Source organism: Gallus gallus, chromosome 14 (genome assembly GCF_016699485.2).
Source record: "Gallus gallus isolate bGalGal1 chromosome 14, bGalGal1.mat.broiler.GRCg7b, whole genome shotgun sequence".
Lineage (NCBI taxonomy): Eukaryota > Metazoa > Chordata > Aves > Galliformes > Phasianidae > Gallus > Gallus gallus.
In genome coordinates, this window is record NC_052545.1 from 6,372,097 (window position 1) to 6,398,967 (window position 26,871).

Genomic DNA, 26,871 nt, shown 5'->3' on the forward strand with positions numbered 1-26,871 from the left:
TGTGGTTGGCAAAGTGGGTGCCAGCGTGCCCAGTGCTCTGCCCTGAGCAGGGCTGGAAGGTTACCAAGAGAGGCCTGGCACAGCAGGACGTGTAAATTCAGCCTGATCCCTTCTCAGGCTCCTCACTGAGACTCCAGAGGGTTTCAGTAAACATCCTTGGTAATATTTGGACACCGCAGCGATGTCAAGAAGTACTGCATTCATAAATCAGACCTTACATCAGCTCTGCTGGCAGAAAGAACATCTGACCACTTCTCGAGTCGCACCGAGCCGCAGACGGCATCGCTGCTCCTCAGGATTTATGGTAGACACTGAGTTAAGCTGCATCTTTGGTCTTATGTTAAATCACCTTCTTGCCAAGGCTAAAAATTGCTCCATGGTGTAATCACAAACTGAGGCAAAAGAGCGAAATAACAAATTTCATTCCCATATAATAACAACACGTTACGTTTCCATAGCACCTCTCTGCCTCTCAGATCCAAAAGGACATTACCAGTGTAACTCCTTGAAACCCACTGCACGCACAGGGATTATGTCATCCACCATTGGAACACCACTGCTACTTCACAGTGCAATCCGACACGAAAGCAGAGCTTATGTAGGACAGAAGAATCACCAGTGCCATAGGAAAGCAATGCCAGAGCAAGCCCTGAATCCTCCCTCAGCCCGCTGATGTGAACCTGACCCATGGTCTGCACACCTGCCGGGTGGCAGCGATGCTTTCTGCTGGTGAGACCAAGCCCAGATCTTTCTGGGACAGCAGCAAATGCCAGAGCAGCAGGACTGTGCCATCTCCATTGAGGTCAGGGCCCCAGCAGACAGGCAGGCAGGCACCTTGTGTGTGTCTGGGAGAACAGAATGGTGGGGAACGCTGCTTTCCAGCAGGACAGGAAACCACAGCCCAGGCACCTGTGGTCAGAAAAGGCCCTGGATTTTGTATTAAAAGACAAAAACTGTCCCTTGTTCAGCCAAGTCATGCTGCTCAGTTGCACCCGTTCTAACAGCAACAACCCACACTGATTGCACCCCCCTCTCTCCATACAACAGCAGCTTAGACTTGCTGGAAGCTGTGCCGTGTATTAGTTGGTGGGTTCAGGAAGACAAAGACCCTGAGGGTTTTCCAGATTAATACAATGCCTGTCCCATCTTATCCCTTGGAAGGCTGTCAGAGAGCTACTGTTTCCCTCAAAATAAAACAAAATTAGAAGCATATAAGTATCACAGGGACTGAAGCAGGATTTCACACAGGTAGAAGGATTGAGAAACGTGTGATGCAGAGCTTCCCAGCTCAGCACACACGTCTGATCTCGAGGCAGACTGAGCTGCAGACTGCCTTTGCTCCACTACTCCTTTCCAACATTTTCCACACCTTCCTGCCAAGAAAACTCAGAGAGCTGCCTGCCATGTCTGGCAAGTTCTTCCTACTGCACAGTCCCCCCAGCTAGTGCAGGCAGGCACACAGCAGGACGTCTGCAAAGCTCTGTCCTCGATCTGCACCAAGGGACTGCAACTCCTGCAATACCTCAATAGGAGACGGTTAGGGAGGCTGCAAAGAATGCTATGCATTTTGGGCTCTCCAAAGGCAGATCAGCTCCCCAGCTCCCATGGGGTCTGGAAGCCTTTTGCTCAAAGCCATTTGTGGGTGCTTAGAGCTTGGTTGAAAACGCAAGAAGGGGTTGATACTTGTGACTGGTGTTCCCACCTAACACACAAATACAGTTCTCCTGACCTCAGACGCCTAAACTCTTCCCAAGGAAAAGGGATCGGGGAACAGAATATGCCAATCCTTATTAGTATAGAGTCAGCCCAACACACTGTTCAGTGTGATGCCCAGGAGAGCGGCACAGCCATTCCTCTCCCACCCCAGGAACCTCCCATGGATTCAACTCTTTGTAATCTGGTTAACTTCAGCGTTTTGTTTTTGTTTTCCAAAGCAACCCCCTCTCAACGGCAGTGTCAGAACAGGAAAAGCCTTCAACTTCAAGCACCCAAACAGGACATGTCCCACAGCTGTCACACCCTGGGTTTACGGGTCTTCTGTCAAAGCATTTAGCACGGATTTCATATATTTTTATTACATTCCGAATCGTCAACGATTGCCCCATTTTTAGGAAGCCACCTGGAGTCCCAGCAGAAAAAAAACAATTTGAGCAAAGGAAAATTTGTATCTGAGGCGTCTCGTATTCTTTTTTCTTTAATTTCCTGCTGTGTGAAATACGAGGAGCAATAAAATCAAACCCTTGGAAACAAATGACAATTGTTTAATGGGGTAAAAAAAAAAAAAACCCAAATCCCAATGCCTTCTAGCCTGCTTGTGCCACAGCTACAAGCACGGCTGCTCACACAGGTAGAACAGGCTCCAAGTCCGGACTTCCTCGCTTTTATGGGTTTAAATTGGATCCCACTAGGTGTTTAAGGCCACTGTTGATCTGCTAACACATTCTGCAGCCTGACTAACACCAACTGGGTTATTTTTCCCTCTTATTTGGCTTGTTTTGGCTCCATCTGCCTGTCATAGCAGACAGCAAAGCAGAACAGAGCAGCACAATCCCAGGTGAGTGATAAACAGTGCTCTGGATGTGGGTGGAACAGGGATAAGAGCTCACCAGCTCCTGAAGTGTAGGGACAAGTGGTGACATCCCTTGATTCAGTGAGGCCAACTACAACTGATGCAGCAGAGTGAAACAACAGCAGAAGAACAAATAGAGGCCGCAGACAGAGAAGTTGAAGGAGGAAGGCGACTGCCCACAAAGCTGCCTACATTGCTCAGCAAACAGCTGCAGTACCTCGGTTATATTAGCCAGGCCCTTCTGCATTTGTACCAGTGCTCCTAAAAGCAACATTTAGCAATATTTTGCCCAATACTTTCAGAAGATCAGGGATTTTCTTACCCACTTTTTCCCACCCCCCCCCCTGAAAAGTCACCATCAGACTCCTGGTCAATGGCACACACTTAACTGGCCAGAGTCTGGCAGCAGGGACTGGCAGGCTGTGTTTTATCAAACACCCTGTGGAACCAAGATTTTCCCCTACCACGAAGTCTCTTTTGCAACTGGATGTCTCTAAGCTGTGGATTTTGGTACTTTCTGAATTCTCCCTCCATGACCTCTTCCCTCCCCTGCCAGACTGCGGCTTCATTGAAATGCAGGCAAACTGGGTTGGGAACACCATTAATAGCATGGAAAGAAATGGGAGAGACTTCCCAAGAAACACAACCACAGCAAGTTTCAGGAGCCCCTCCCTGCATAACAGCAGCTCCCAGAGGATCCTGGAAGCAGTTGGCATGCTCATCCTACCTGGAACCTGAGCAGAGAGCTCTAGCACTGCTCCGTGGCCAGCAAGCTGTCAGCCCAGCGAGCCACTCCATGGGCAGCTTCTTGGACAAGGAAAGAGTGGAGAGAATTCAGAATAGGAAAGGAAGCTGAAGCAAGAAATCTCATCCCACAGAGATTTTATATAAGGCTTTTCAGACATTCAACAGTCAAAAACAGCTTCTTCAAAGGCTAGAAACTGAAAGCTTTGGATATCTGAGAAAAGCAGGGCTCCCACAGCAGCAGCACCTGCAGAATCCACTGCTGCAACCTGACATCATGCCTGTATGAAAATGTTAGCTGTGAGAAGTCTCAAAGAAAAGCCACACAAGAAACTGCCAGCAAATTAAAGCCACCCTTTTCTTGCAATCATATACATGTCTTGATGTGAAGACTGCCCCAAGACTACAACTTCTGGCTCAGATGTAGGGAAAATAACTACAGCAAAAGTTCCCCATCTAATGGCATCTGTACTCTTAGTTCTTTCTTTCAGTGTATCATCCAGTGCACTTCAAAACGCTTCCTCTGCTCTCCCGCTAGCTACACTAGCTAATAAGATGCCATGCAGGGAGTCTGGATAGCTTACAGTGAGCAATTACTGTTTGCAGTTTCAAGTAGGAAACAAGCAGATACACAGGTAATCAGTCCATGTCTAATATGTGCACACCCTGAGGGGCTGACACAACTCACTGGTCTTGGCATTCAAAGGCTCACAAGCTCTACCAGCACAGAAATCTAAATCTGTTCTTCTACCTATGTGCTTGTAGAGCAAGCTTACAGTATTCAGTTGAACATTCCTTCCTATTAAATACTTTATGCCACTTCAGTTTGGTACTATGTATGAAATACAGCCCGAATCATCAAACCCCCTGATTGCAGTCACACGTTTTACAACCACTCAGCACTTCTGCAGAAGACAGCAGGTCTGTCACAGCTGGACATGTCACATCACCAACTCCACAACCGCTCCGTGCAGGAAGAAGCAAAAGCCAGAGGCTCAGGAACAGAATTTCTCAAGGTCTGAGTGGTGTCTGGGAGGTGAATCAGAGCTGGAAGGAAGGAAGGCAGACTCAGATTCCTGGATGGAAGGCTAGCTCCGTCTGGCACAGAAATCAGTTCAGCCTTGGGTTACCTACAGATTAAATATTTACCTCTAAACAGCAGAAATGTCATATAATCCATCTGACCACATGATTAATCCCCTAAAAATGACTCTGATTTTGGCTGCCTATTTAGCAGTCTCAAAGCCCTTACCAACCACACCTGAATCTTAACTCCTGTATCTGCTCCCATGGTACGAGGCTCTGAACGGCCATTCCCCAACCCACTTCTACCCAAAAAAGGGGCTTAGAGGATGTACTGAGCTTAGTCATATGAGAAGGAGTGGGCTCCCTAAGCCTGTCTTCTGGAATCATGACATTAAATGATAATCTCTATCTTTTTCCTTCCATTTTCTTGATTGTTTTTTTTTTTAACATCCTCCAAATGTCTCCTACATGGGACTTCAGGCTCAAGGCAACATTTGGCTTTTTTTTAAGGGTTATTTTTAATCTTGAGATTTATCAGAGGTGGCTGACTCATGTTTTGGCTGGCGGAGCCAGACTCTTGTGAGTGACTGCATCCTAGCTAGCTTATTAAGATAAGTTTTCCCACTTCTGTTTGAGGTGTTGTTGATGCCACTGGCTGCTGCTGCAAAAAAAATACAGCTATTTGCCTCGGGTCTCACACAGGTGAAAGGCCAGACATTTCTTTCTTCAATCTCCCTCTCTGGCATGTGCATCCAAAGAGAAAGGTGCAGATATATCGAATTTCCCAGCACTGCTCAGCTCTATCAGCTCATTTAAGCATCCCCTCCCACAAGAGAGCTCCACCTCAGCAGAGAGCAAGAAATCCTACACACACCAGGGCTACTGTGACTTGTTAAGTATGGTTTTGCTTCGCATACCCCGATTTCCTTTCCAGCAACGCACCAAAAAATTACTGAGGAAAGAGTCTGTAGCTAAGGAATTCTGTGAACGATTAACTCCGTCCTGCCGATTAACCATTGCTCTCCATTCTCTCATGCCTTGCAGAAACCCCACTTCCGGGTAGCAAAGCCATGCCAAAATCTGATATCCCATTGGTTTTGCTTGCAGAATGGTCAGGTGATGCGGACGGTTCTGGCTTTGAGCTAAAACACATTAAGTGCAGTAATGATTAATCCAGAAGCCCAGCACAAACTCATGATGAAACACTGTTCCTCCTGTCACACCAAATTTCCCTAAATGAATCCTGCTTCCTGGAGGTCACCACAGAGGAACAGCCTCCACTGCAGAGGCAGGACTGCCACGCACGCCAGGGACAGGGTCTGGAGCAAGGATGGCCCTTTACAAGGCAGCAAAACAACACAATGACTAGCTGTTGCTCCCCTCACAGCAAAACGAATCACAGCTAAGCCGTGCCGTGCTACATTGGGAACGAGGACAAGACAGTGAAGACAGCTCTTGCACTTTGAAGATGCTCCAGAGTAGAGGCAGCTAGATGTAAACCTGGATGAAGACACATATCTCAGCAAGCATACCCTTTCACTGTACAGTTCTACCCAAAATACAGCAAACTCCCCTTACCCAATGGGATGAACCATGGCTTTGTAAATAAATTACTTTCAGACTCCAGTCCTGCAGTTCATACTACATTGTACTGCACAGACAGCAGGACAGGATGCACTACTGCTTTTTGTTGACCAGCACAGTTTGGGAGTCTTTTTTGGACAGGAACCACTGCTTTGGTCAGCCCAGTCCAGCAGCTGCTTCCCAGCTGAAGCATGTGCACCCCCAGCAAGTCATCTCACACTGCGAGATCTTCACGTCAGATTGGCCCCACATGCACATGCAAGCTCACGTGCTTATCACACTCAGCTGCACCTCAGAAGAGGGGGAGGGCTCAGGCCTGGCTCTGACACACACTGCCTGTGTGACCCCAGGCAGGTCCCTCACTCTATGTGCAGACAGCTTTCAGTCTCAGCCAGCCATAAAACAAGAAGACTTCCTTTTCCTCTTGCCTTGTCTATTTCTGTTGCAAGCATCCTCGCATATGGTACCCAGCACTACGAGGTCCTGCCTGGGCCTACATGTACAAACAACAATTTTAGAGCTTTGGGTCTTTTCTGCAAGCCCACACATACCATGCACAGTACAAAAATACAAATGAATTTCTGCATTTTAAATTGACCTTTACATACGAAAGAATGGCAGCACTGCTGATACATCAGGAATTTACTCTACCAGCTTCTTCCTCATCACAGAACCATAGAATGGCTTGGGTTGGAAGGGACCTCAAGTATCATCAAATTCCAAGCCCCCCACCACAGGCAGAGCTGCCAACCTCCACATTTAATATTAGACCAGGCCACCCACGGCCCCATCCAACCTGGCCTTGAACACCTCCAGGGATGGGGCATCCACAACCTCTGTGGGCAGCCCGTTCCAGCACTTCACCGTAAACTGGTGTAGGTAAGAGGCAAGAAAGCCTCATCCTGCTGTTTTCATAGCCCATAGTGCAAGAAAATGGCACCCAGCTGAGGCAAAATGGTGCCCAACTGCAGTAGGGTGCTCTGGGAGCAGCCGTGGAGGCTCAGCCCAGGCCTTTCTCTCCACACAGGGCAGTGAGGCCCACAGACATGGCTGCAGGCCTGCTGGGTGGGCACAGGATGTCCTGTGCCAGCAACATGGCCCTGGCCTTGCACAGCCATCTCTGCATCTGCATTCTGGGGCTGCACAGCTTGGTTCTTCAGAATGCTGCTGGTGAGGAAAACCCTCCCAGCTCCATGTCCTTTCCCCGAAGTGCCTGCAGAGTACATCTACGTTCTCCTCAGGAGTGGTACCCTGGACTCAGCACAGATTTGGGGCTGAGATGTCTCTGTTTAACAGCCGATGGCACTGGCTTGAAGCTAAAATAAAATTGGGCAGAAAACCAGACTTTTCTTTGTTCAGCTGCATTCAAAAGAAAAACAATGGTTACAGCAGCACGATGAGATCCAGCTGGCTGCTATACCTGCCACAGGATGTGGAGGCAAAGCATAAGGCTGCATTTTGGGGATGATGGCAAGGTGGGGCAGAAGCAAAAACAGGGGCAGAAGGGCAGGACAGAGGTTACAAACAAACCAACAAAACAAGCAAGCATGGGTGTTTTGCTGCCCTGCCCTGTGCCTTGCTCAGACTGCAGATTCAGCATCCCAAGAGTTGGTACAGGACAGTGTTCTGCTGGCTTCTCACAAGGATGGCAGAGCACCAAACAAGCCCAAATTAGTAACCCAGGGCATTTATCCAGCAGCCAAGCACTTAAGCCCTCCACAAGCACTTAATTCACATAAATAACCACTACAGTACTCCTGCAAGGCAAGGAACCATCAACCTCATCACTCTGACAGGGGTGCAGCAGTCAGTGACAAGCCAGCCCACACAGCCAGGCTCTGAGCTGAAAGCAAAAGAAACATGTCCTGTGTCCCCATGTCCCCGCTGTAGGACAACACTGCCCCCAGTAGCCCAGCTCTCTTCCCAAAGTAAGGTATGCACTTCAACTCCCTGATTGTGGAGGGGAGGACAAAGGTGGCAACAGGGCTTGGCTTTCATGGCTCCTGCACAACTTGGCAATCCTGCATGGCAACTGAATGGCAAGCCAATGCACAACACTCCACTTCCACTTCCCCTCTCCACCGGAGCGGACAGGACCTGAGGTCAGCAAGCACGGGGAACAAAAGGCCTCCATGTTGCTGACGGGACCAACCACCGGCAACAGGAGAGGAGCTGGGGTAGGCCTGCATGCAAGCAAGCGATCCAAGATACCCCTTCCCAAGCAGCATGAGAGTTTATCTGCTCTGGGGAAGTTTTGTGTCCTGTGAGAGATTCATTTCCAAATGCAGTTTCCTCCCTCAGTTCTCTCCAAAGTTATGGGATCAAGCTACAGGCTCGGAGGTGTCACAGTCGGTCCAAAGGAAGGCGGAATGCCTCAGAGGGCTTTGCTGGCTTGCTGTAGAGATCTGATGGCCAGCTGTAATTAACACTTTAAATGACTCAAATTCTAAATCATGCCAGAGGGTAATCCTCCATTCTGACTGAGTGCATAATATGGGTCACGGCACTCCAGTGCAAAGCTGAGCCAATGCAACTTACATTGGTGGATGTATCAGATGTATCTGTGCTTGTAATCAGAAACTAAACTGTCCACGGCCAGTGACACTATTACCCTTAAAGTTTACTCTCCTGCAAGCACTGGTAAGGCAACAGATGCTCAAGCAGTGACTTAGTGCTGGATGCAATGAGAGAGCAGGGGTGGCTGTGAGGGCCAAGGGCCTCAGAGTTCAGGCTTTGACTGTTGTGCTACTGAAGTTTTGTCTTATATGAAATACAAAATGAAGAACGGTTGATGCTGTTGGCACCCCCTGTAAAAACGGGGTGTGTCTTCCATCGGAATTGTAACTCGGGAACTCTATTCTGCCCGTCTAGCAGAGCCTCAGGGACCACCCAAGCTTTGCTTCCCTGGTCTTGTCCTTATATGTTCTGCAACCTGCAACAGTTTCACTGCACAAAGGGGCAGCAGTTTGCAGTTGGTTTCCTTTGCCCTCCTTCTTAAGGAAAGCCATCACCTTGGTGTTGTTACATTGTGTACCCAGTCTACCACTTATGTTAGCTACAGTGAATCCTCCTAAAGCAAAACAAAGGCTAACACAGCCTGACACTCCCAGCTTCTCTTACTACCCCAGTTTTGTCTTCAGCACATTTTTAAGGCTTCCGATACAAACTTTGCACTGATCCATGCAATCAGGGACTGCAGATCTTGACAGAGTTCAGTCCGTAAAGCCAATGACTGCATGTTTTCCCTCTGTTGGAATAAAATAATGCTCCCACACTCCGATAGAAACCTTTGATCTGCACAGATTTAATTCATTACTTATGAATCTCTGGCCAACGTCACTCTGTTCATTTCAGTGGCTACTTTCAGTCGCTGGATCTGGGGGGACAGGGAATCCTTAATAAAAAGCCAAAAAAAGAAAGCAAAAAGAGCCCCACACCAACATGTGAAATAGCTGAGAAGGAATCCTGGCTATGGATTCATCACCTTGTTGCTTATGTGACAGTCCTCTTCTAGAAAACCACCAAGGTAGCAATAACGAGCCGTCCTCTAAGACTGCTTCACAGAGCTCTGATTGGGAGCCAAGAAATTTTCCAATGGAAACTCTTCTCCCAGGGAAATCACCCTGCATCATATTTCTACGACAGCTTCGTTTGGTTTTAGGAAATAGCAGATGATTTCTTTTTAATTGTGCTATGCTTGGGTGCGAGGGCAGTTTCACGACACAAATCACTGACCTGCTGAAACCGTTTCTGATATCGGAATGGCTGAAGGTATGTTAATATCTCAGAGCCAAGTGCCCACATCCAAGCTTATGCTTTTGCAGGACTGCCTGGACTGTCTGCATGTCCTGGGCAAGACCTGCCTCTCGGCTGTGTCTGTACAGTGCCTAAGCTACGAGAAGTGGTGCAGCAGTAAAAAATAAGAGAAGTGCCAGTTGATTTCTCCTTCCATAGCCAAACTTCCCCTTCCAAAAACTCACTCTTTCCAGAAGGCTTTCCAAGCTTTTTTTTTGTCTGGGGAGGGGTGCAATACTGTGCTGAGGCCAGCTCTGTGCTGCGAGTGGCACACAAACACCGACTGCACAAGCTCAGACAGAGCACAGAGACATCAGGTCTCCACAATGCTCTTGTGCAAGGAACAGTCTGACAATGGCAAGGCAAGACACTGTTCCCAAACCCCTGTCCTCTTCTTTGTGACAATGAAAGCCAGCCTATAGAGGTGTCTGAAGAGTCAGAAGCATAGCTGTGTGGAACAGATGTGGCTGCAACACTTTTCTTGGAGACCCCACTCTGAATCTCACTGAGGTTTCCAACCGTTCCTGCAGCTCTCTAAGCCCCAGGAGAGGAAATGTGGCACATGGGCTCAGTGCTGGGAGCACGCATTGCAGGATGGGGCCCATCATTATTATTCCTATCACCCCACAGACTGCCTGGCACTGGTTGAAGAGCCTGGCTCGGATGGTTCTGTCTGCTCACAAACAGCTCCACTGCATGTGAAAGCCATTAAGCAATAGCACAGAAGCAACTCATGAGGCAAAACCCATCAACATTCCCGTTCTGACGGCGCGCCGGTGTCTGCTGCCAGCCAGACATGGGGTGCCGGCCCTGGGTTGCATGCAGGTGCTGCTGAAGAATCATGTGCTTCCCCTCGACGCTAACAGCAATCCTGACCAGTATGTGGACACCGGGGAGCTGAAGAGCCCCAAGGGCCTCCGCCACGGCCTGCATGCCAGAGCTGATGTCCTCCTGCTGGAAATGCGGCACGGGGGAGCATGAGCCGCGGGGATGGGAACTGAAACATCTGCTTAATCCAAGCCACGCTTGGAAAGGCTAAACTGCATTCAACTCTTAAAAGGCACCCAGCCCAGCTGCGAGGCAAGCTGATGAACAGAGGAGTACAAAAATAGCCACTTGTGGAGTGCTCTTTCAAGCAACATGAGGTTGCCCTACAAAAATAAATACACAAAGAAGAACAATCGCTTTACTTTCAGAGAGACTCGTGAGCTCCCATCGCTGCAGTGTGACCCCAGGATCCCCCCGGCTGCCCGTGCTGTGCTCACAGCACATTCCTGCAGCCCGACAGCCGGCCACTGCAGATCCACAGGGTCACACACGGCTCCCACATGAGGTCCCTGATGGGCCCGGACTCAGAGGGGCTCTTACAAACCTGACCTCCACCAAAACCCACACGCTTTGGGCTGCATTCACTCCACCCCCTTCCCGAGGCGTGGCTTTGAGAGAGAAACTAAAAATGTTGGCCAACACAACGCTTCAGCTCTTGCTTTCCCAGGCTTAGCTGTTCCCCAGTTCCTCCCTCAGGAGGACTCAATCCACACCCCAGATTCTCTTTTTAGAGAGTCACTCCCACCTCTGCCTAACTCAGCTGGAGCAGAACCTCTTTAACCCATTCCCAGCAGCATGAGTGCCCCCTGACCAGGCAGCAAAGCTGTTCACAGAGTCCCATCCAACCCACAAGGAAAAGGAAGGAGAGGCTCCTCTGTCTGCCTCAAAGGGAGCTGCAGAGAAAACTCATTTCACTTCTGGGATCTGCCAAATCCACCTCCCTGCTAGAGGAGTGCCGAGCAGCAGCCAGGGCCAACGCTGCCAGCAGATGTTGCAATGGAAGCAGGGAGGCGATGGTGGGGGCTCTGCGAGCGCCGGCGGTGACGTCCACCCCAGGAAGCAGGCATGGGCTCCAGCAAGGGCTGCAAACTCCACCCTGCAAATCTGAGTTTCAAACCAGTGATTAGAGCTGGTGACTTCATCTCAGATGTGCAAAGCTGCGTTCCACCGAGCCAGGGGTGGGCTTTGATACAAGGGGCTCTCTGCACAGGGCGGCAGAACGCAGAGCCCAGGGTGGAGGTAACGCAGGGCACAGCAGTGCCTATGCACCCTGACTGAAAGCAGAAGGCTTTCAGCTGAGCATCATTCCTTCAAGCACTGCTACCAAGCCAGCGTATCACACCGGCTTCTCATTAAATTAAAACGATGCTGCACTGAAGACAGCACACCACATCTGAAGCCTCCTCTCTGATCTCAGCTCACTGAAGTTTTTACCAGCCCTGATGCCGGGGAGCCAAAGAGACGGGCTCATTCCTAACCTGAGGGGAACTGTTCTCGCTGTCAGATGGCAGGAAGCAGCTGACTGAAGATATACTGCTTGGCTTTGTTTTGATTCTCTCTGCTTAAATGCAGTGGCAGCACATCATCAAAACTGAGGCAATCTTTTGGGAGAAGGGAAGCGAGGACAGAATCTGTCTGCTGGTCACAGCTCCTATAATTCACCACAAACACTATGGATTGTCAGCTCGCATGTTGCTGAGGCTCTTCCCGATGATAGTTATTCTTAAAATAAATGGGAACAGTTATAATCACGTCTTGGGTTTGTTGTTGTTCTTTTTTTTTTTTTTTACTTCTTTTTTTTTTGCTTTCTGTGCTGTTTGTAAAGCAAAAACTAATGCTATGTTCCAATTTGATATTTTTAGTTTTGGCAAAGACGCCAACATAGATTCACTGTCTAAGAAAACATCAGCTTTTTTGACGTGAAAAACAAGTTCATTCTTTAATGCGTGTTACAAAGTAAGGCCCAGAAGGCCTAAAGTGCCGAGACAGGCAGTAGCATACAGCACAGCATGGAGGTGGGTCCAGCGCCAGGTCAGCTTCCCAGCCCTGGGGATATTCAGGGGAGATTTAGACTGGATATAAGGAAGGAGTTCTGTACACCAAGGGCAGTGAGGAATGGCACAGAGTGCCCAGGGGGGTGGCAATGCCCCATCCCTGCACACACCCACAGTCAGGCTGGATGGGGCTCAGCACTGATGGAGCTGTGGGTGTCCCTGCTCAGTGCAGGCAGTGGGACCAGACGGCATTCAGAGGTCCTTTCCAACTCAAACCATTCTGTGATGCTCAAATCCCATGCAGATCCCAGCCCACTCCTGGCCATGGCACGCATGCTTTGCTCTCAGCCCCCACTCACTGCAGCCCTGTGAAACATCTGGGGACACACAGGACAGATAAAAGCACGGCACAAAGTGAGGCCAAACTACAGCGATCAATCAAAAGACAACAAAGCTTGAAGAAATGAAAAAAGGATGATGCAAAGACGTAGTGTGGAAACCACAGTGGAAACTGCAGCATGACAAGAGATAAAACAAGGAATTCCACTCGCTAGCAAAAAGAGAAGGGGCATTAGCAAACCAGATGAGAGTTCCACCCTGCCTTCTGATGCAGTGATTTGCTCTTTAAACACACCGTATGTGAGAGCAGAAGGAGAGTAGCTGGGGGAAACCTGAGAAAGACCTGGTAAAAAATATACCAGATTTCAGAGGAACCTCAAAATATGAGGTGGGCACTGACACAACCTTCCCTTCTGGTTTTCACGCTCCCATAACCTCTCCAGAGTGAATAAGAGCTCCTGGATTCTCCAACCAGCCCAGACCTCGTGCTGCTGTGATGCCATTACAGAGGCACTCTGCTAACACCAGCCACCATTACGCTCAGACAGAATAAAACAGAATTGCCTCCTTGTTTGGAGCTTTAACTGTACTTGCAATCACTTATGTGGTTGGTCCCTTCCCCGGGCCGAATGAACCTTGTTTGCAAAATATTTATCTAGCACCTCATTTGGGCCTTTTTCCCCCCTCCAAAGTTCCTTACAAAAGAGAAGCACAGCCTTGTTTTCACTGAGGATACGGCTTCTTAGGAGAATGGCACTCCAGGTTGAGGGTTTTTTTTAGTTAAACTCTTTTCCCTTTGTGGGCTGGACACCATGGTACAGACACCACACTGCTTGTGGTTATACGTGTGCTGGATTTCAGGTTTAATTGGATTTTTTTTTCCTCCAATAGCTTTTGAAGACACCGTGAGCCTTGAAAAAGCTTTCACTGCCTCGTTTAGCACTACCAGCACCTCCCAGTCACTGCCAGCTCCTCGGATCTCACATAGTACAGCCTATAGGTTGTAAAAATCTGTTTATCCTTAGGTTTGGGCAATGCAACCCCAGGGCTCACCATCACGTCTACAAAAACACCCTGCTGGGTTTTGGATGGAAGTCCCAATCTCAGATGTGCAAAGCTTCAGCAGCCCCTCTGATACCGCTCCACATTCATGAAGGAAAAATAAGGGAGTCTCACTTCTACAGCCTTACAAACGGAGATTCTTATCTCCACTCCAAAACTTCCACGACGCTGACGATGTGTCAGAGACAGCCAATATTTGCAAGGGAAAGTCAGAAAACCATTACGAGATTTATTCCTGGCTGAGGAACAAAAGGAGCATCCCACAAAGTCGCACCATGAAGCAAAACCCAGCGCCCTGAATGCTCAGCGCTTGAGAAGAGATCAGAGCAAAGCATTCCTCAGCTGGGGGAGCTCAGAAGTGCAAAGCTCGAGAACTCGGCTGCAGCAGTGGGATGGGGTTGGTGCCCACCAGGGCTGCCTGGAGATGCCAACCGCTCAGCACGTGGCTGAGAGCAGTGCTGTGTATTGCCTGAGTGACCCTACACGTGGAGGTGCTCCTGTGCTTACAGAAATGGATCTGCCCAAGTTGGCATTCTCTTACTGAAAGTTGTTCTGTCTGTGATGGGCATACGAGAGGCACTCATTTCCTAGGCCTTGTCCATCAGAGCCATGGGATCACTGTGGTCAGCACGACGGCTGGTGCACGGCTACTGCACAGCTGGGAGCTCTGGGGATTCTGAACTCTGCTTCTCAAAGGCTGCTTTCATTTCAGACTAATTAAAAAGTCATATGCTGCTGAGATATGTATTTTTCCCCCCTAATGAGAGAGCCAGCAGTAAATTGCTAAAAGCACAATGTATGTGTTGGTGTTCCATAAAAGGAACATGAAGTACACGATTAAAGCTGATTGCAGAGCTGGAATCCCCTTCACCCAACCCAAACTCAGCTGTACATCCATCCTGCTTATGATGACAGTGCAAGCACAGCTGCCCTCGCTCTCATGCTAGGTGTAGAACAGGGCAGTAAACTTCTCCCTGAAGGAAATCCAGGTGCTGCAGCAGCACAACTTCACCACCCCCAGAATATCACCAGCATGCATTCATTACTTGAGCTGCATGCAGCAGATCAGCCGCACGGCCCTACAGGCTGTCAGCCATTCCTCAGCAGAGCAAAGCCACGCTGCACCCCCCAACTCCAGCCTGCAGCTCCAGTTGACTTCCTTCAGCTGATCCCCCCTTCCCACACTTTGTTTCGGGGACCAGTGAGAGCTTTATGGCTAACTTCAATTGGTTACTGCGTCATAGGACCTAACCCAAAATGTTCTGGGAGCTTTTACAACTCATCTCCTCCAAACAACAATAAGCGGAGCAGTCTCAAACAGAACGTGGTCTCAAAATTAATAACCCTAAAAACACAATCATAACCCCAAACCCTTAACGAGCCAAATGAGAGACTTCATCACAGCCTTCAGAGGGGAGCAGCAAAGCACTGACACGTCCCACTCCTATTACGGGGAGGGGGGGAGGATCTCAGCTGCACAGCTGACAGCAGATAACACAGCATCAGGGAGCCCCAGGTGACACCAAACCTCCCCCAGCTGGGAGCTTCCTGCAAAAAAAACAACCCACCCATGGCTTTGTCTGGAAAAGCCAAAGCATGTCACGTAAGGAAACACTTGGAAACACCTCATCTGCTGGATTTACAGCTGTGTGTATTTCCCTGTAGTTAGTTAGATCTGTAACCTAAAGCTTACTGTGCTGCGTGCAACTTTTCCTATACTTTTTATTTTGTGCTGACAGTACAAAGCAGACACTCAGAAAAGCAGGTCCTCGTCCTACTGAAACCCAGCAGAACTCTGCTCCTCTGAGATCCTTCCATCATGCCAGACCGTGTCATCCCTCCTGCACCAATCACTCACAGCTTTCATCTCCTCAAGAAAAGTTACTCCCTCTAGAAAACAAATCTAGGTTCAAAACAATCCTCCCTTCTCAGTCTCCCCTGACTCTGTTCTTCCCATCGTGCAGTAACTTTATGGCTCTGCGTGCACACTGTGCTGATGCCCTGCATGGCACACACCTCTCTGATGCCCCGAAACAACAAAGTCAGTCTTGGGACACAAGCATCACCCGTCTCATCTGAGAGCTTTCATCGCCAAACTTTGATGTGAACTTGTTAATTGAGTCCCTTAAATCTGCTGTTAACAGAGCGGTGTTGAAACCACATCCAGCTGCTCGCGTCACAACACAGCTATTTCCCTCTGTGCCCAATCCCAAAGCAGAACAACACCTCTAGGGCAGAAACATCCCAGCTCCCTCGGATGCAGTCGCAGTGCAAAAAGCACAGTTAGCCACAAACCAATCGGTGTCCCTGTGCGTTTCCAGACAGCACACCTTTTCCTCCACGGGGAGCAACGCCTGTGTGCCCACGGGCGGCTGCGATGGGAGCCGCACAGCGTTACAGCATCACCCGGTTTGGGATGAACCCCAGAACTGCTCTTCGGTTGCAGAGCCCACTGCATCCCCACGACCGCTGTTGGTGGGGACCCGGCGTGTCCCGCAGCCCGGAGTCGTTTTCCCTTTTGCACGGCTTGGGCCACTTCTGCACAGCTCTAACGCTGCCACCTCCGCACGCCAAACTTTCTCAGCCGTCTCCATGTTTGTCCCCGCTGTCATGCAACGCATCTCCAACAAAACCGCTTATAGACTCACGCAAACGCCGTGAACAACTTCTGGAGAGCGGCGCTCCGTTCCCAGCCCCATTCCCAGCCCCGTTCCCGGCCCCGCGGTACTCACAGAGCCGTGGCGGCGGTCGGGACGCCCGGAGGCCGTTCCAGGCCCCTCGCGGAGCAGTTGGCCATGCAGGCGGCTCCGGGCCGGCCCCCGGCGCAGGTACAGTCGGCGGCGCAGGGCTGGCAGGAGGGGGCCGGGGGGGTCCTGGCGGCCGCCAGCCCCCCGCACAGCAGGGAGCAGAGCAGGCACCAGCCCGAGAGGGGCAGCCGCGCCGCGGGGACGCCATGTTTGCGCTGTGTTCCAGTGTCTCCATTTCCAAAAGGCATCTCTTCCTACGGGCATGGCATGGCCCCGGCCCGCCTCTCCCCCGGCCCGGCCCGGGCCCGGCCGCGCCCCGCGCTCGGCTGCAATCTGCGCTCCGCTCCGAGCCGCTCCGCTCCTCCCGTGCCGCGGCGCTCAGCGCATGGCGGGCTCCCCTCGGCGCTGTGGTGCGCGCTGCTCACGCGGCGGCGCCCGGCCCGGCCCGGCCCGGCCCCTGGGCTCCGCTCCCCGCGCTGACAGCCCCGGCCCCGCTCCGCTCCGCTCTGCGCTCCGCCCGGGCCGCGGCCCGCAGCCTCCCGCTCCGCCTCCCGCCCGGCGGAAACCCGGCGCCGCTCCAGCCCCTCCGCCCGCCCCCGCGGCAGCCCCCGCCCGGCCCCGGCACCGCTCCCGGTCCAGGCTGCGGCGAAGCCGCGGGTGCGGGGAGCGCTCGGCCCCGCTCGGTGAGGGGTGAACGGGGGCGGCCGGGCTGGGGAACCCCGGCGGAGGGCACTGCTGCGGGGCTGGCGTCTCTTCCGCGGCCACCGCAGCCTTACGGTATTGGGTCTTCTAAGAGCCGCGTGTTTGGCATCTGCGGCACGGCAGCCGTTCAGACAGGTGAGGAAGGCACGCACTTCGCAGGGCTGCTTTGTAACGCTGTGCGGAGGTCAGCGGGTTCCACGTGCCGCTCGCCCCCTGCACACCGTGGCACCGGGACGGGGCATGGCTCAGGTCAGGGCTGCTGGGATTTGCATTGAAGGCTCCTCGTTGTGAGGGCTGGTCCCGGCTTATCGTAGCTAAAATAAGCCCATATACAAAGGGAGCAGAATTCCGTCCGCACAAAGGGTCTCCCCAAAACCAAGCGCAGCCCCATCTGTAAGCAGTGAGAAGAAGGTGTGCCAGCTGGCAATTTTATAGGGGCCCTAATTGCTTAGTTGCTCTTTGCACCATGTGTGATATGCACAGAGCATCAGCCGAGGGGAGGACAGAAGGAAGCCCGAATAAAACACAGAAGGAATTCTTGCTTTTCAGCTGCTTATCTCCTTCAGTGCCGCATCACTTTGGAAAGCAGAGCCATTGGCCCCTGCCTGGCGGGGATTTCTCACTATAAGCACAGCAGATGTGTGCTGTAGGAAGAGCGGCAGCAGGCAGTGCGCTGCTGGGAGTGATGGGAGGGGTGTGGGGGGAGCAGCGCGCCCGGAGCAAGTGGCTGGGGCAGGGAATGTGGATGGAGGGACAAACCCTGCACAGCCCGAGCCGGGCACTGCTCAGCTCTGCCTGAATTGCCCAGCAGGGCAATCAATCCTGCAGGAGCTGCCCGGGACTGCCCGTGCGTGCAGTACAAGCCGTGGGCTGCTGATGTTGCACCCCTCCTGCAGCCCAGTGCCAAGCAAAGGGCATTTGGTGCTTTTCGGAGCAGCTCACAGAGCCCAAGGCTGGTCTCCTCGCAAAGCCTCCTGCTGCTGGTGCTGCTCAGTGCTGGGGATGTCACAGCCCTGTGCCTTGCAGTGAGCGTGCTGGGAGCTGCTGCAGGCACTGTGTCAGTGAGGCCAGCTCTTGGGCTCGGAAGATCTGCCTGGCAGCTTTCAAGGGATAAGCCACAACACGGAGGGGTGGGACATGCTGCGAGCATCTGAAGGTGTGAGCTGCAGGGAGCCAGAATGGTGGTTTTGGGTGGTAACAGAAGGAGGATGGGGAGCCTAAGAGCCCGAGGATACATCTGGGTGGGGGGAGAAGGGCTGTGGGGACATCTCTATGTCTCTCACAGGATTTTTTAAGCCACTTGTGTGAGTTCAGATGCTTTGGGTTCCCTAAAGTGCAAGGACTGACCCGTGAGCCCTGCAATGCATCCGTCCTTGTTCTTCCAGAGCTGCTCACTGTGCTCTGCCTGCTAGGATGGTCCAGGTCCTGCGAAGTCCATAAAAGCCTGCTGGGTTTTAGGTACATGCATCATCCTGTTGAAACCAAAGGAGTGACAGCAGATTATATTAGCTGGGTTCTGGCTTTCTAAATGCTACACATACCTTATCTCAGAAGCCTGACAGCATCTTATTTCACCCCTTGGTGTGGCACTTAATGTATATGAGAATTTACTTTCTGAAAACATTTTGTGCCTTTTGAACTTGAAATTGACTTGAGGGACACATCATCGTCTTTTGCATGATGCATCATGCCCCAAATAGCTCCGTTTTTGCTGCCTCATGTGACCACTGTGTATTTGCTTCTGCTCTCTCAGCAGCAATTTGCTTTCTGTTTTTCTTCCCTAACCTCCTGGACCAGTGTCCATATTTCTTAAGATAACAGCAGGGAGAAAATGTCCTGTGTATGGATGGTAATCAGATTAGGTCGCTAATGTAATCCAGTGGATGTAATGAGGTTAAGGGCTCTCCCCCCAGTGTGGGGCTGCCAAGCTGCAACACAGGCAGCAAAGGGGAAAATCATGGAGCGAGTGGGGAAGAAGATGGCAAACGGTGGTTGAGTAGCAGGAGAGTAATTTGTTCACACTCAACTGTAATTTTTGATCTTGGAGGAAGGTCTCAGCACTGAGCTGGGACAGATTGTAGAATGCAGCCTGCGGAAAATGATGGGAGTGGAAAATGCTGTGGGGCGGGGAGGCTCAGTGTGAGGCGTGTTGTGGGGAAGGGATCCTTCTGGTTCCTCCCACTGGCAGGCGGACCAAGAGTTTCCCAACACTGTTTACTTGGAGTAGAATTAAAACCCAACTAAGAGGGTGCTAATTCTCCCCGTCCATCCCACCAGCAATTCAGGCTGAACGCACCCAGGACGTCTGCAGCAGCTCTTATTTCCCAGCTTAACCAATACTGCTGCATTGCAGGAGGAGAACAGCATGTCAGCACATACCCAGGGGGGAAGAGCTGTCACGTTTTCTTTTAGGTGGGGTATGAGTACCTCAGAGGAAATGAGGATGCTATTTTCTCTGAGCAGGAAGCAGCAGTTTCCATCCCTTCAGGTTGCCAACGTGAAACACTATGGCCGGTCCCACGAGGAGGAACCTGGAGTTACCCCATCTCCTCTCACCCGTGTCCACCTCCTGCCCTGCAGCCAATACAAGCATTCCCAGCTGTTATCCACGACCCAGATGACTGCAGCCACCTCCTCATGCTCTGCTGCCTTTCCTCCAGACATAATATTTTCCTTGCCTGGAAGGCCTGGGGGAGAGGACAGCTGAAAGCCAAAACTTCATCCTATGTTATATTACATTTGCCACCACCAATCTCTGTTCGATCTTTCTATTTGAGCAGAGCTCTTTAGGTGACTTCAGAGCATGAAGCTCGTCTGCTGGTTCACGGTGCTGGTGTGGCAGAGTCAAGATCTGCACCTGAGACAGACTTCCTCATACACCAGCTGTTAGATGTAACACCTCACAGAGAGGGCTGAAAATTAAAAACAGAGAAGTTGCCAACTCCATGGTGTCAGTTCAATAAATACCAGCCTTGGAACCTCCTGTGTGCTGCAGCCAGCAGCACTGCAGCTCAGCTCTGAGCCCCAGGAAGGCTCTGGGAGCATGGAGCACCCAGGGTGTGAGCTGTGAGCAGGAGGGCAGCGAGGCATCCTGGATGTGGGCAGGGGGTGGCCTGCAGCTGGGAATGGGCTGCTGGGCTGTTCAGCTGCTTGGTTGTGGGGATGCTCAGCTGCTGGGGTACTGGGATGCTGAGCTGCTTGGCTGCTCAACTACTGGGATGTTCAGCTTTTGGAATGCTTGACTGTTGAGATGCTCGGCTGCTCATCTGCTGGGCTGCTGCGAGCGCTCCCCGACAGGGTTTTGTTTCGGGCCACGCGAAGCCCCGGAGCAGCGCGGCCGTGCGGCGTAGCTCAGCTCGGCTCCCGGCGCGGTGCGTGTACGCCTGGCGCCCCCTAGGACCGCCCGCCGCGCTGCCGCTCCGCTCTTCAACCCCTCTCCGCTTTTCAACCCCGCTCCGCCCGGCCAATCAAACCCAATCAAACAAAAAACCCACTAACCCCCAAACGGAGAAAGAAGCCAAACTGTCTCTAAAATCAGACACAACCCCACACGGGATGACCCAAGCAGCCCCCCCTCCGGAGGGCTCCTGGCTGCGCACCCGCACTCACCGGGCGTGGGATGCAGAGGATGAGGACGGGATGCCAACAGCCCAACGGGATGTGTGGGTGGTGCCCCCAGCTCGTCCCTGGATGCCTGGAAAAGCCCCCCCCAGCTGTGCTCGAGGAGGTGCTCTCAGTGGGACAGGGGGCTCAGTGCTGGGTTTCAGCTGCATGACGATGAGCCCCTGTTGGGCTTTTTCTGGATGATTTTTGTGGGTGTTTTCAGCTCAAGAAGGGAATTTATTCACACCGAATGCTTTCATCCGTTTGATGGAGCACGAATGCAAAGCAGAGCTGAGCGCTTCCAGCCGCAGCGCTTTTTGCTCAGGATGGAACTGGTGGCACTTCTGGCTTTATTCGCCAAACACTCCTTCAAAGCAAACACAACTTCAGGATCCCTCTCTCCATAGGGTTTGAAGTTCCAAGTGACAGGAGTTCAGGGAACGATGCAGGGGCTGCCCAAGGGGCCGAGCACGGCTTCCCCCCAAATTGCTGCTGCTCCGCTCGTTGCTATGGCAATGCTGCTGTCTGCGCACCATCAGGAGGCACCGCGGTGGTGTCGGTGTTTTTAATTGAGGCAAGTTCAGCTGGGTAAGCAGTCAGCAGGCGGCCGGAGATGCTCGTTCCCCACCGCGGGCGCTATGGGAAGCATCTCCCCTCTCGTTCCCCACTCGTTTCACCCTCACTCACCTTTCTGCATGGATCATATCCACACAAGCACAAATGTCACTCAGGAGGTCGGTGATGCTGCTGGGCACCCCCAGGGCCAGGTCTGCACGGTGCTCACACTCTGCCTCTGCCTTTGAAAACTTCAGAAAATGGGATTATTTTTTTTTAACGAGGATTTAAAAGCTGTCCCTTTGCAATGCAATGATGCAAAGGAAACAACTGTGCGTTAATTAGTGCTGATGAAGCTGAAGCCAGAGGGCAGCCAGCGGGATGCACAGAGGCAGAAAAGTGCACCCAAAGCCTCCAGGGCCAGCTGGGCCCTGGGGAAGGGCAGGTGCTGGTGGCCTGAGGCTGCTCCCAGCACGGCTGGCAGGAGGACTGTATGCTCCAGCCTGGAGGAGTCACTTGGCAGTGGTGCTTTTGCCTCCAATTGGTTGTGGCTGGTTGCAGTTGGCTGTGCCTTCCACAGGCAGACCTGATGGCTTCCACGTGTGCTCAGCTGTTCAGATGTGATTAGTCTCTCTGATTGCAGAAGGACAGCTGATGCAAATGAAATTGCCTGCAGACAAAATGTTTGCAGAGCTGGGACAGCCCTTAGCTTTGCTGGGGAAGATGTTTCCAGCAATAAAGAAGAAACACTTTTAAACAAAGCAGGAAATTGTAAAATCACAGTAAGCAGTAGCAGGAAAGTGCTGACTTTGTGGATCCATCACAGCTGATTATGGCACAGAGTTAAGGGCACCTTCATGTGCCCAGCTCTGGGCTGCCTGTGCTGCTCATTCACTGTCATCTTCAAGAAAAATGCAATTGCCCAAACTCACAAGAGTTCTGTTAATTGGAAACAATCGGCTTTCCTCAAAAAGCGGTAACAAACCCTATTAATGCACCGCACTGCACCTTTGTAGCCCAGGTTATTAATTGCTTGGAGCAATGCTGCTTGCTTACAACCCAGACCATGGGCGAGCATCATTGCAGGTGTGTGAGAGGACAAGCAGAAAGACAGAAGCTATTGATCTGGGCTGATAAATACTGCTTGGCATCTGTACAGTGCCCTGCCACTGCCTTGCTCTGATGGATGGCTGAATGAGATGCAGGCACAGAGCTGCATCTCCTGGCACACAGGAGCACAGCTCTGCCCCAAGCAGGGAGGTGAGGCTGCTTCTCCCTGGTGCAGAACCCACTGGCCAAGGCACGGTGCAGAACATCAAGCAGCAATGCAATGGCTTGCTCCAGCAGGGGCTCTTTCCCAGCCCTGGCACTTAGCAGTTCACTTACTGTCTGGATAGGAGCTTGATGAGCCTCTGCACACCCCTGTGCTAGCTCATTACTGCTGCTTATTGTTTTACAGGGCCCCAAGGAGTGCTGCATGTATCACTGAGCTGTATCTGGCCCCAGGTGACTTTGGCCCTGTAGTGCCTAAAACTTAACATGCAAAAGTGAGCTATGGGGGTTTATCTGCTGGGGCTCATCAGGCTCAGGGCTGGTGGTGGGGTCCTGTGGGTGGTAAAGCACAAAGCAGCCCTCAGGCTGTCTTCTCCCTGACTCACGTGTCAGAGGATCATTGAATACCCCAAAGTGGAAGGGACCCACGAAGATCATCGAGTCCAGTCTCTGATTTTGCACAGGCCTACCCAAAATTCAAATAATGTTTCTGGGAGTTTGTGTTCAGAGAGGATAAGAAGCCTCTCAACACTCACCGCACTGTCTGCATCCAGAGCCTTGGCCATCTCTGCCCTGCAGTCAAAGTACTTGCTCCATTGCTCAGCACCTCTTCTGCATTGTGCACCACTGCTCTTGCACTTGCTGTGCATCTGTGTGTGTTCTGCAGCACCCTGAGATCTGGCAGAGCACAGCCTCAGCTGGGCTGAGGACATGAGCACCACGAAGAAGGCAGGAAGCTGCTGCCTGCCCTCCTCTGCGTGCTGCAAACCTACCTGTGCATGCACTGATAAAGCTGACACTGTGCCATGTTTGCACACTTGCTTTTGAAATCACACCCGTGCCCCAGCCCTTCCTCACTGCAGGATGTCTCTGTATCTCACTACAAACTGTCTTAGATGGTTTTAAGCTGAGATATTTCTAAAATATTTGATGTATGAGGCATGTCTGAGAAGCATGTGAAATATAGCAAATAGCTTGGAAGTATCTTCTGTTTGGGAGGCTGAGGGTTTGTTACTCAGCCTTCTCTCTGTAGGACACATTTCAAAGGACTTTTGTACGTTTGACTTCATCACATCTGAAAGCTCTCGTGGGTGACTGCTGGAGCAGAGCCAGGCTGAGGGCTCTCACGCACTCAGTGCTCTGCTGGCTGAAATCTTGGCTCGTTTCTGTCTTGGCACAAGGAAAACTAATTTCCTGGCCCCAGCCCAGACTTGCTGGGACCTGGCATGGTTGCCCTGTTGTGTTCCAAAGGGCTGGGCTGGGATCTGTGCAGCACGGTGGTTCCATAGGGATGCCCATGGGACAGTGCCAAGGCAGCTCTGCTGCATCCCAGCACTGTTGGTGGCACGGAGCTGTGGGAGCGAAGCCCTGCAAGGGCAACAGGGTCCATGTGTGCTGTGCGCTGCTCATCCTGGGGACAGCTTCCACCGTGGGTGCCATGAGTGCGGGACACCAGGCTGCTGGCATTGGTGCCTCTCCAAGGGGATGAGGAGAAGCAGTGCCCCATGGTTGGCAGCTGCACTGATGGGTTCCCTGCCCTGCTGGGGAGCAGGGATAGAGCCCAGCACCTGCTTGGTGGGTGACAGTCTGAGCTCAGCCTCCCATCTGCTGGGTTTGGTGTGTATGCTTTGGGGAGGAGGGAGGGAGATGTGAGCTAAGGATGGAAACAGAGGGACCGTGCATAGGAGAGATCGCAAACGAAGTAACCAGACGGAGGAAGGAGGTCTGCAAAGACTTGGCTTGGCAATAAAAGAGAATGGAGAGACAAAAACAGTCTCCCAGCAAAACATTGGAATTTAACTTTCACAGCTGCAAATGGAAAACAATCACTTCCCACACGAAAATAACTGATGGGCTGCATTGACGAGGAGATGTCTGAGGAATTTCAATTAAAAGCCAGCGATGCTGACAAAGGCAATGAGATTGAAGTGTTCAAAGGTAAGTGAGCAATGGGGAGGGAGGAACAGTAAGTGGCAGGCGGGGAACAAAGAGTGCTCAGCTCTGCGTGGGCTGGGCCCCTTGCATGGAGGCAGAGGGAAAGTGCTGAGCTCTCGGTGTTTTGCCCAGGTTCTTTGTCACTACTGCACCATGACAGCACCATGGGCAATGTGTTGGCCTTGTCACCATGGTGTCACCTTTGCCTGGCTGCCTTCCTGTGCCTCCCATCCGGGTGATGTTTGTCCTCTCTTTCTGTGACTTCTCTTTAGAGTCAGAGCTGTGTTTGCTCTTCACCTGTAGGAGCAGAGAAAGCAGGCAGAGATACCAGGCCTTGGAGCAGTTGGGAGAACTTAAACTTGGCTGGAGGTACTGCCATAGGTAATGGCAGAGACAAAGCTGAGCCACGAGCAGAGCATGGCAAGAGCCTGCATCAGCTTCCCTGCAGCTGCCAGGCCACCCGGTGAAGATGATGAGTATCTTCTAAGGCAGCTGACATTGTCTCTGATGGGAAGAGCATATCCTTACAGCCTCTCTGCTGCAGGGACAGCTCCACTCCACCTGAGCCAGAGGATGGAACTGGAGACCAGCAGGCTCAGGCTGCTGGAAAGGCATTGCCAGGCACCCCCAGAAGGGAGACCATGAAGGTCTCACCCACAGGTTTGGAATTTGCCAGGAAAGGCTCTGCCTGGGTCTGGCAGGAGGCAGAGAGCTGCGGTCCTGCGTGTGCTGCAGCACGGCACAGCTCTCGGGCTGATGGCCCTAACGGGGTTGTGCTGATGGGCAGCCTTGAGAAACAAATCCACTTACATGGAGATGTATGGGAGTAACAACTGACTGCTGCCGACCCCGCTCAGAGCCTGCCAGATCCTGCAGCCCTGCTTCCCCAAGGCACGCCGCATCTCCAGGCGTGTGTTGTTCCATTAAGCTATTTTTAGCAAACACATTCCCCTTATTTCAGCAGCAGTTATCTGATTAGTTCCTGTAACTATATGAGGAGCAACATTTCCAGGCATGACTGAGAGCTGTGAGCAGGCTGTGCCTCTTCACATGCGTTTTCTCAAAGGGAAAAACTTGCTGGGGCTGCTCCTCCCGCTGTGCTCCCATGGCTGTGTGGCTCCAAGCACCGGCATTGCTCACAGCCGAGCCCTGCAGCGTGCGACCTTTGGCAGAGCAGCAGCCAGCAGGCAATGTCCCCAACACCACCTGCAGCAAGGGACCATCCCTGTGCCGTGTTGCTGCGATGCAGCGGCGATAAGCAGCTGGCTTTGTTTGCTCTGAGCACACGGCTCTTAAAGATTTCCATCATCATTGGCCATGGTGGGGATGGGGGAAAACAAATCCTCTTTGCTAAAGCAGTGCTGGTCCCATGGAGGCTGTGCACCTTCCCCCCCTCCCCGTGCAAGGAATGCCCTGTGCCAGCTTTGTTGCTGCATGGGGACAAGCTAAAAATCCTATGGAGCCATTGCTAGCTCCAGCATTGTACTTTGCTCCCTCCACCTCTATTGACCACAGCTGTCCTGGAAAATCAGATTATAGAGCAAAGCCTTGGCACCAAGTCTGCTCTGCCAAGTCAGGTCCTCCATCTCCCAGATGGATCGTGGCAGGAAGAGGGTGAGAAGCCTCTGCTATGACAGCTTTGTCTCCAGCTCCAGCAGGAGGAAGCCCAGAGCTCTGCAGCCACGACTGTGTGTGTGGCTCAGGGTGGCAGAAGGGGATCTCAGGGGGAATCGAGCCCAACTCATCTCCCCCATCCATCACAGAAGCGCTCAGAGCTCTGCTCTCTGCCTCCCCATTCTGCGGTGGGAATGTTTTGAGAGAGCAGAACAGGGATTCACTGCAGCTTTAAATGCCCCCAAAGAAGCTGTTCTGCTGCATGCAGGGAAGCACTGCCCCCGGGGCATTGCAAGTCCAGGAGGGCAGGAGAGGACACCGGGGAAGGGAGGTGCCCATTCGTGCAGCTCAGCCCTTGGGGGCACCAAAGGGCCCAAAGAGCAGTGTTCGCTCCAACCACAGCAGCAGTAGGGTTTCACTGTGGTGCAGTCTGGGCTCTGCTCATGGCTCAGGTTGTTGTGAGCTCCTTTGTGTTGGCCATCAGCTCCTCCTGGGCTTGTGC

General features: G+C 52.0%; 1 protein-coding gene across 2 annotated transcripts in view; it reads right to left on the reverse strand.

Moving 5' to 3' along the window:
• Nucleotides 1-17,226, reverse strand: part of PKD1 (polycystin 1, transient receptor potential channel interacting) — an 86,043-nt gene extending 68,817 nt beyond the window's left edge. For both annotated transcript variants that reach the window (XM_040647871.2, XM_414854.8), the window contains exon 1: nucleotides 16,674-17,226. In XM_040647871.2, coding sequence (XP_040503805.1) covers nucleotides 16,674-16,936 — 263 coding nt within the window. In that variant the 5' untranslated portion in view covers nucleotides 16,937-17,226. The remainder of the gene's footprint in view (nucleotides 1-16,673) is intronic.
• Between the last annotated feature and the right edge of the window lie 9,645 nt (nucleotides 17,227-26,871).